Source organism: Aotus nancymaae, unplaced genomic scaffold, assembly GCF_030222135.1.
Source record: "Aotus nancymaae isolate 86718 unplaced genomic scaffold, 86718_ANA_hifiasm-v0.15.2.pri h1tg000040l, whole genome shotgun sequence".
NCBI lineage: Eukaryota > Metazoa > Chordata > Mammalia > Primates > Aotidae > Aotus > Aotus nancymaae.
Genome location: NW_026988454.1, coordinates 126346839 through 126356865, shown reverse-complemented (window position 1 = coordinate 126356865; position 10027 = coordinate 126346839). Strand labels below are relative to the sequence as shown.

The following is a 10027-nucleotide window of genomic DNA, read 5'->3' as shown; positions in this document are numbered from 1 at the left end:
TTCCATTGAGCAGGTGCTCAGCTGCTGGTAACTACTCTCAGTTAAAGATCTTTTGGCTCTTTCCCCGACATGCTATTTGTCCCTCTCGTTTCCCACCACAGAGCCAGGTATTTGCCCCGCCGGCCACGGTGAGGCGCGCGCGGCGTGTGCTGCCCGCTTATCTCTTTCTTCCCTAGTCCGCCTTCGCGCCCTTAAGGAGACAGTCCCTGGGAATTTCTGCCTCTGGTCTATAGTTGTTGCTCTCTTCTCGCGAGAACTGCTCCTCCCAGCGTCTCCTCTCACGAAGCCCCGCCCGCGGAGGGGTTCCATATTGGGTAAAATCTCGGTTCGCGGAGAGTCCCAGGAGCTGTTCTCGCGAGAGTACCGGGAGGCTCCCGTTTGCTGGCTCTGGAACCGGGACCACTGGATCCTCAGCGGGCGCAGCTGGAGCAGAAGTCCTGCGACGCAGCCCGGAGTCGGCCTTGTCGGGGCGAAGGTGCAGGGAGATCGCAGCGGGCGCAGCCTTGAGCGCCAGAGCGCGTCCCTGCCCTTAGCAGGGCTTGCCCCAGTCGCAGAGGCGCATCCAGCCGCTGCGGCTGACAGCAGCCGCGCGCGCGGGAGTCTGCGGGGTCGCGGCAGCCGCACCTGCGCGGGCGACCAGCGCTAGGTCCCCGCCCGGTTGGGCGGGCAGCAAGGGCCAGGGAGAGGGTGCGGGTGCAGGCGGGGGCCCCACAGGGCCACCTTCTTGCCTGGCGGCTGCCGCTGGAAAATGTCTCAGGAGAGGCCCACGTTCTACCGGCAGGAGCTGAACAAGACAATCTGGGAGGTGCCCGAGCGTTACCAGAACCTGTCTCCAGTGGGCTCCGGCGCCTATGGCTCTGTGTGGTGAGTGTCGCCGGGCCTGGCTGGGGCTGCTGTGGTCAGGGTGGCCCCTCGCGCCCGAGGGCCAGGCCTGCCCCACGGCTCAGCGTTGCGTCAAGTGGCAGGAATTTTCCTCGGGGGAGGGCATTGCTGCCCCTTCGAGCCCTGCCTGTTCTGCACCTCCTGCACCCCTCGCCCTGCACTCGCGGGTCTGCGGTCCACCGTGTGCAGCACTCAGGTCCGCTGCGAGAGGTAGGTGGTGGTGCTGGAGCTCGGTGGCTAGCACCCTGCGCCTTCCCCTCTCGGAGGGTTGCTGTTCGGCGGCAGGCGCAGGGGGAAGGGCTGCTTCCTTGGGGAACTCCCTACCGACCTGGAGCAGAAGGACCCTCTCCCGCGATGCGCCCACGCTGGGGCGTCGGAGCCTGTCCTCTGAGCAGACAAGCTCGGGGAGCTCCCGGGAGAAGCAGAAGGGCAGAGCCCAACCCTAAGACTGCGGTCATCGGAACAAAACTGGCCAGAAAGGGAGCTCTCTCCGGGCTTTTTTTTTTTTCCTCTTTTTTTGCAAACCTCTGTCGAAATCCCATCTTGAGAAGCGTTCTTTTTGAATTCGCACTTGAGTTAGTACCGATCCATAGAGCTTAAAATACCGACTTTATCTCAGTGAGCACTGTGCCAGCTTGAGTGGTGTGTTTCCGATTCAGTTGAAAGCGTATTTCCTTTCCGTGGAGGGGCGGCGGTGGTAATGCTTGCAAGAATACTGTAGCTTGAGAAACTGGCAGCCACACTGATTAGTCACATACCACTGCTCATTTAAGTATTGTTCGACAAAACAATTTTCTCATTTGGAGCAAGAAAGATTCAGATCTGTAAGGTGCCCTCAAGATCAAAAAGTTATTAACAGTGCTGGGAGGTATTGTAAATTTCTTTTTGAGATAATTCCTGCGAATACTGTGGTTTAAAAGTCCCTCAGAGAGTTTGCAGGGAATTATCTGCATTTATGGCTTGAGGTACACGATGGTTTTCGTAAAGATACGGAACCACATAGAAAAGGAAGGAAAGAAATACTTTTTAGCTTTAATTTACACTATGAGTGTGTTTTAAATTAAGTCGATATCATATAATTTCCAGACCTGAAATATTTCACTAACTGCCCTCTAACTTCCAAGGTTTTATAACCTGTATTTTAGATTTTGTATAATTTGAAAGCTACGGATCTGAAACTAAATATCAGATTTAACTGTTAGCTTTTTCTGTGTTTTAGTAATTCGTGTTGTATGCAAGATTTGAAAAGGGGCCTGTAAAATCGTTTTTTGTTTTGGAACAAATTCCAGGCTTTTGGATGTGTTAATCTTTAAATATGATTGCTGTGTTTCCTGAAGTCACATCATGAATTTCCTGTTTGGTAGAATCTTCTGGGTAATTGAGATTGTGCAATTGTGTCCAGCAACAGATCATGTTGCATTTTCTAGTTCAAGCTGCTTGAGTTATGTTGTAGAATGCACCGTGCTTGACATCTTTCTCCCATTTTTACAGTATGGCAGTTTACATTTTAAAGGAATTTGCAACATTTTACATTCAGAGAGAGAGAGAGAGAGAGAGAGAGAGAGAGTGTGTGTGTGTGTGTGTGTGTGTGTGTGTAGTTGATTTACAGCATTTTACATGCAGTGTATACATATTATATATGTATATATCTACTTGATTTGCTAATTTTCAAAGATGTATTTGGATCATTGCTTCTTTAATATTTTATGGCTCATTAATATTCTTCCATTTTTTCTTTCTTGAATTGACACATTCATTTCTGTAGTATCGCGTTTTTGTTTTCAATGCTATTTAAATTTTAATGGAGTGATATAGCAGAATAAGTCAGCTATAGAGGGTTTGGGTAAACTTCAATTGAATTGCTTGCAAGAGTTCACTACTGTTGGTGACTAGCTCCGAACTGGAACAGGAGATCCAGATTTACAGTGAAGTATCATTAAAATTAACTTCACATTTCTTTAGTGGTATACTTTTCTGTGGTATAGAAGCCAGCAGTATCTGACACTTAAAAGTACTTTTATTGAACAGATTTTAAAAAATAGGTAGTACATTGACATTGTATAAAATTTGAAAGCTTTAAAAAGATATTCAGTGAAAAGTCTCCTTTCCTTTTTGTTCTCCAGCCACTCTACTCTCTCTTTTTTTTTTATTTTGAGACTGAATCTCCCTCTGCCGCCAGGCTGGAGTGCGGTGGCGCGATCTCGGTTCACTGCAACCTCCACCTCCCGGGTTCAAGCAATTCTCCTGCCTCAGCCTCCCGAGTAGCTAGGACTGCAGGCGCATGCCACCACCCCCAGCTAAGTTTTGTATTTTTAGTAGAGACGGGGGTTTCACCATGTTGGTCAGGATGGGCTTGATCTCTTGACCTCGTGATCCACCCGCCTTGGCCTCCCAAAGTGCTGGGATTACAGGCGTGAGCCACCGCGCCTGGCTACTTTCTTTCTTAAAGACAAGCACTGTTAAATGTCTTGTGTGTCTTTCCAGGGAGGCAGAGTTTTTTCATTTGCTTGTTTCTTTAGTAGTATTTCTACTAATGGGATTTAAGATGTAACCTACAGCATATTGGTGAAGGAAAATACAACTGAAATTATATGACAATTGATAATAAACCAATATAACTAATGTTGGAATGAAATACCAGAATTTAGATTTACAAGTAAATGTTATTTTATTCAGAGATTCAGAGTAGTTATTTGAAGTGTCCTTTCTTTTTTTTTTTTTTTTTTGAGAAGAAATCTCACGCTGTTGCCCAGGCTTGAGTACAGTGGCACTATCTCGGCTCACTAAAACTTCTGCCTCCTGGGTTCAAGTGATTCTCCTGCCTCAGCCTCCTGAGTAGCTGGGATTACAGGTGCCTGCCACCATACCCAGCTAATTTTTGTATTTTTAGTAGAGCTAGGGTTCTCCATGTTGGCCAGGCCGACCTCAAACTCCTGACCTCAAGTAATGTGCCCTCCTTGGCCTCCCAAAGTGCTGGGATTACAGGCCTGAGCCACCGTGCATGGCCTGAAGTTGTTCTTTCTGTGAGTACCTTTTTAGGTGTGGCAGAAAACATTTTTTGGAACTTCTTTTAGAATCTACTTTAGAGCCTATGTTACTCTTTTTTTTTTTTTTGAGATGGAGTCTCACTCTGTTGCCTAGGTTGAAGTGCAATGGTACCATCTCTGCTTACTGTAATCTCTGCCTCCTGGGTTCAAGTGATTCTCCTGCCTCAGGCTCCCAAGTAGCTGAAATTACAGGTGTGCAACACCATGCCGGGCTGATTTTTGTATTTTTAGTAGAGACAGGGTTTCACCATGTTGGCCAGGCTGGTCTTGAACTCCTGACCTCAGGTGATCTGCCTGCCTTGGCCTCCCAAAGTGCTGAGATAAGGGGTGAGCCACGGTGTCTGGACCTCCATCTTCATTTTTTGAGAGCAGATTTGATTTTAGGGAATAACAGTCCATTAGAATCCAAATAATTTAGGGAATTTGGACTCAAGTCTGATAAGAAAGATTAGGCAATCATGTTGGTGATACTACTGTTTTAGGTCAGATAGGAGTTATAACTATAAAGTAATGGCACAGAATTTTTTGTGTGACTTCTTGAACTGGACCTGAACTCTACTTCCAAAAAAAAAAATCTCTGAATTTTATTTTATTAATATTTATTTATTCATTTTGTAGAGACAGAGTCTCACTGTGTTGCCCAGGCTGCTCTCAAATTTCTGGCCTCAAGCAGTCCTTCCACCTTGGCTTCCAAAAGTGCTGGGATTATAGGAGTGAGCCACCACACCCAGCCCCTGAATTTTATTTTCAAGAATGAAAATAAATGAATAGAATATTTCAATGAATAAAATAGTCATTGAAATATTTGTCAGCTTCCTAATTTTATTGCTCTAAAGTGTGGTATACTTTGATGTGTAACATTTACAAATTATTTTAAGCCTATATTATTTTAATTTATACTAAGTATTGTAAAAAAAACAAGTAGCAGCCTGTGTGATAACCAGCTGTGAATCAAAATAGGGTTTTGCAAATACGCCTTTTCTTTAAAGGGTAAAGGGAACTAGACTAGGTCTTGCAGTTTTAAGGAACTTTGTGCATTGTCTGTGAGGGGAAATGAAGCAAAATTGTTTAAGAATACGTTGTTACAAAGCATTGATTTTGGGGTTTTGGGACAGAAGGGGAGAATCTTTGTGGTGAGTTTCAGGAAATACAAACAGGAACTTAAGTGCCTTTCCTCTGGGGTATGGTTTTTCCAGGACCTTGCTGTTGATCAGAGAGGAGGTGGGGCACTGGTAACCATAAAATAGGAGATGAGAGTTGAGAATTACTCTTGGATCATATTCAACTGTTTATTCAACAGTGTTTATTGAATACCAACTATGGGTCAGGTAGCAGGCTAGGTTCTGGAAACAGAGTGCTAAACAAGACAGAAACAAGACAATCCATTCTCTCCCAGAGCTTATAGCCTAGTGGATTTAATAACTACATTTTATGGTTTGCTTACTATGTTCTAGCATTGTGCTGTGCACTTTATATTTATCTGTGTAGAAAGTATATAATAAAACCTTTAGTAAAAGGATAGCAAAATTTACTAAGAAATCAAATCCAACTTCCTAAGTGCTTTGTGGAACAATATTATTCTAGTGTAATAAAAATAAGTGAAGCGAGCATTTTTTTTAACTATTAATGGCCATTCACCATTTTAAATCTTTTTTTTTTTTTTTAGAATGACCGAGGGCACAAATACATGAAATTGCATTATTATTAAGTGTATGATGGTGACTTTCTTGACTCCTGATCAGTGAGAAGGATGTGCCCTTTACTTTTCTAGTAGTGATAGTGGATCCATGCTGAGCTTTCCATTCTTTTCTTTGTAACCAAAAAGTAAGGTAGTTGCCTGTATGTTACCAGTGTCAGTCAATAAGAAGTATTTAAACATAATTGATGGCAAACATTTGTATTATTGATGTATAAAGATTGTTTTAAGAAAGAGTTCATTCAAAGTTGGCTATAAAGACATTTTCTTTTATTTATCAAATCTCATTTTTCCACTAACAGTTTTCCACTAGTTCTTTTTTTTTTTTTTTGAGACAGAGTCTTGCTCTGTCGTCCAGTCTGGGTGGAGTACAGTGGTGTGATCTTGGTGGCTCACTGCAACCTCCGTCTCCGGGGTTCAAGCGATTCTCCTGCCTCAGCCTCCTGAGTAGCTGGGATTACAGGCATGCATCACCACACCTGGCTCATTTTTGTATTTTTAGTAGAAATGGGGTTTCACCACTTTGGTCAGGCTGATCTCGAACTTCTGACCTCGTGATCCGCCCACCTTGGCCTCCCAAAGTGTTGGGATTACAGGCGTGAGCCACCACACCCAGCCTCCACTGGTTCTTATTTAAAATAAGCTTCTTATCTTGGATCTCCAGGTTTTCAGTTCTGCCAGTTTAATTTCTTGATACTGAGGAGTACTCTGCTTTTGATTTCCCTCTAGCCCAGTTTTGGAGATGATCTATGTTGACTTTGCCTTTAATAGGTAAGAGTGCAGATACTGCTGAGCCCCTCGGGCCTAGAATGCAAAGATGGAAGAACTCACTGGGGTAGATCACCCTCACTTTCGAATTCACTGACATTTTTATAGGATTTTGCAGTTTATAAAGTATTTTCATTCAAAGCATTATTAATCAGTTCTCACTAGCTCCATGGAGGCTGGTATTTATTAACCCCATTTTACAGATGGGGAGCTGGACTCATTCCTTAAAGGAATGGCATACTTGTCAGTGCTACTTTGGTTTTGGTTCTTGGGTTTCAAAACTTTAGTATTTTCCTTTTCTATAGATATGGGCTGCTGAGGTCGTGTGGTGGCACCTTCTATGCAGTTTGCCTCCTCTTGTGAAAAAGGGGTTGCTGAGTCACTCGGAATAGAGCTGTGAGTATAGGAAAGCAATCTCACCAGTATCATTGCCCAGCTTATGTGAGGGGTAATGACTTAACCCATTAAAGTCATGTCTCTTCCTCAGAATTGATAAACCAAAAATGTACTCATTGCCCAGATTAAAATTTTTTGCTGAAGGAATTATTAGGCAGTACACATAGTTAATTCCTGAATTTATGAATCCTATTGGATTATAATTCTTTAGTGTACATTTATGTACAGTTGGGACTGTCTGTACATGTTTGTGTTATATAAGTATAGGACATAAACAGAAATAACTACCTCTCCAGCCCTTTGAAAATATATTAGATTTTGCTTTTTGCAGTAAAATTTGGTGTAAAACTGATTTGTTCTTATCTAAGAGGTATAATTACTGCAGTGCTCAGAAAAGCCTCATTATAAAGTGGGCTCCCCTGACTTGGAACCTAGTGATTTCTTCTCATGGAACCTAGGAATTTCTTCATCTTGCTATGGAAGTCATGCACCTGTTTCATCAGGAAAATAACCAAAAACCTCTTTAAACTTGGAAATGTTTTTTGTAAAAGAAACTTTCAGTATTAGGAGTAGTTTGTCTTTCACAGTGCTCCCATAAATTAAGTACAGGCACAACTCATTTTATTGTGCTTCACAGATAATTGCCTTTTTTTTTTTTCAAATTGAAGGTTTGTGACAACCTGTGGTGAGCAAGTCTATTGGCACCATTTTTCCAACGGCAGGTGCTCACTTTTGTGTCTCTGTGTCACATTTTGGTAATTCTCACAATATTTCAAACTTTCTTATTATTATATGTTATGGGGATCTGAGATCACTGATCTTTGATGTTACTGTTGTAATTGTTTTGAGGTGTCTGGAACCATGCCCATAGGCAGACTTAATTGGTAAACGTGTTTGTTCTGACTGCTCTACCAACCACCTGTTCCCTCTCTCCATCTCCTAAGGCCTCCCTATTCCCTGAGACACAACAATATTGAAATTAGGCCAATTAACAACACTACAGTGGTTTCTAAGTGTTCAAGTGAAAGGAATGGTGCATGTCTCTTACTTTAAATCAAAAGCTAGAAATGATTAAGCTTAGTGAGGAAGGCATGATAAGCTGAAAGCTAGGCTTCTTGTACCAAACAGCCAATTTGTGAATGCAAAGGAAAAGTTTTTGAAGGAAATTAAAAGTTCTAGTTCAGTAAACAAATGAATGATTAGAAAGCAAAACAGCCTTGTTGCTGAGATGGAGAAAGTTTTAGTGGTCTGGATAAAAGATCAGACCAACCATAACATGCCCTTAAGCCAAAGCCTAATCTAGAGCAACACCTTAACTTTCTTTAATTTTATGAAGTTTAAGACAGGTGAGAAAGCTGCAAAAGATAATTTTGAAGCCAACGGAGGGTGGTTCATAGGTTTAGGGAAAGAATCTGTCTCCCTAGCATAACTCGATAATGCAAAGTGGAGGATGCAGTGGCTAACATCTGTAATTCCAGCACTTTGGGAGGCTGATCATCCGAGGTCAGGAGTTTGAGACCAGCCTGGCCAACATGGTGAAACCCCGCCTTTACAAAAAATACAAAAATTAGCCGAATGTTGTGGCTTGCACCTGTAGTCCCAGCTATTCGAGAGGCTGAGGCAAGATAATTGCTTGAACTGGGGAGGTGGAGGTTACAGTGAGCCACTGGCAAACAAGTGACAACCGAGATTGTGCCACTGCACTCTAGCCTGGGCGATAAAGTGAGACTACATCTCAAAAAAACAAACAAACAAACAAACAAAAAACTTTAATAGATGAGAAATTGCTTCTCAGGGATGAACAAAGTAGTTTCTTGAGATGGCATCTTCCCTTTGTGAAAATGCTTATGAACATTGTTGAAATGACAACAAAGGATTTAGAATATTACATAAACTTAGTTGATAAAGCAGCAGCAGGGTTTGAGAGGATTGACTCTCATTTTGAAAGTAGTTCTACTGTGGGCAAAATGCTGTCAAACACCATTGCAGGCTACAGAGAAATCTGTCACGAAAGAAAGAGTAAATCAGTGCAGCAAACTTCACTGTTATCGTATTTTTAGAAATTGCCACAGTCACTCAACCTTCAACAACTACCACCCTGATCAGTCAGCAGCCATCAGCATTGACACAAGACCCTCCACCAGCAAGAAGATAATGACTTGCTGAAGGCTCAGGTGACCTTCAGCATTTTTTAGCAATAAAGTATTTATTTTTTTGAGGCAGACTCTCGCTCTATTGCCCAGGCTGGAGTGCAATGGCGTGATCTTGGCACCCTCTGCCTCCCAGGTTCAAGCGATTCTCCCTCCTCAACCTCCCGAGTAGGTGGGAGTACAGGCGTGCACCACCATGCCTGGCTAATTTTTGTATTTTTAATAGAGATGGGGTTTCACCAGGTTGACCAGGCTAGTCTCCAACTCCTGACCTCAAGCGATCCTCCTGCCTCGCCCTCCCAAAGTGCTAGGATTATAGGCATGAGCCACCATGCCCAGCCAATAAAGTATTTTTAAATTAAGGCGTGCATATATGTGTGTGTGTGTGTGTATGACATATTGCTATTGCATACTTAACAGACTACAGTATCGTGAAAATATAACTTTTATATGCACTGAGAAACCAAAAAGTTCAGTCACTCTCTTTTTTTGTGATATTCACTTTGTTGTGGTGGTCTGGAATTGAACTCACAGTATCTCCGAGGTACACCTGTATGTATGTGTTAACGATTTATAAAATTAACCAGTTTTCCAGTGCAATGTTCAATACTTTTAATAATTTATTCTAGGGAAGAAGAAGTGGTGGTTTGTAAATTCTGCACTTGACAGATGGATCCTGGGTTTTGGGCATGCTTGGCTCCAAGGCTGAATGTGGGAGGGAAAGAGGTATAGGAGAGTGAGGAGTCTAGGATTTCTAAGTTTTGGCCTTGGGTAAATGGATATATTTTAGTGCCATTTTCTGAACTTTGTGTTTCACAGTTAAAAGGAGTGTTATAGGGTACAAGATTGTAGAGAGAAAGGGGAAGAATATAGGTTCATGGTAGTCTCCTTGAGGACAGGACTCATTATACCTTGAGTGCCTACCATGTATAGTTTACTCTAAGTGCTGGAGATGAAAGATGAACAAAAGAGATAAAAATTTCTGCCTTAAAAAAGCTATATTCTGGTCAGGTGCAGTGGCTCATGCTGTTAATCACTTTGGGAGACCAAGGCAGGAGGATTGCTTGAGTCCAGTAGTTAGAAACCAG

The 10027-nt window shown here is 42.7% G+C and overlaps 1 protein-coding gene across 2 annotated transcripts in view; it reads left to right on the top strand.

Annotated features, from left to right (window-relative positions):
• Nucleotides 1–353: 353 nt before the first annotated feature.
• Nucleotides 354–10027, top strand: part of MAPK14 (mitogen-activated protein kinase 14) — an 83158-nt gene continuing 73484 nt past the window's right edge. Inside the window, exon 1 of one of the 2 annotated variants that reach the window (XM_012461590.2) lies at nucleotides 354–864. In XM_012461590.2, coding sequence (XP_012317013.1) covers nucleotides 749–864 — 116 coding nt within the window. In that variant the 5' untranslated portion in view covers nucleotides 354–748. The remainder of the gene's footprint in view (nucleotides 865–10027) is intronic. The other variant, XM_012461589.2, reaches the window with a different exon arrangement.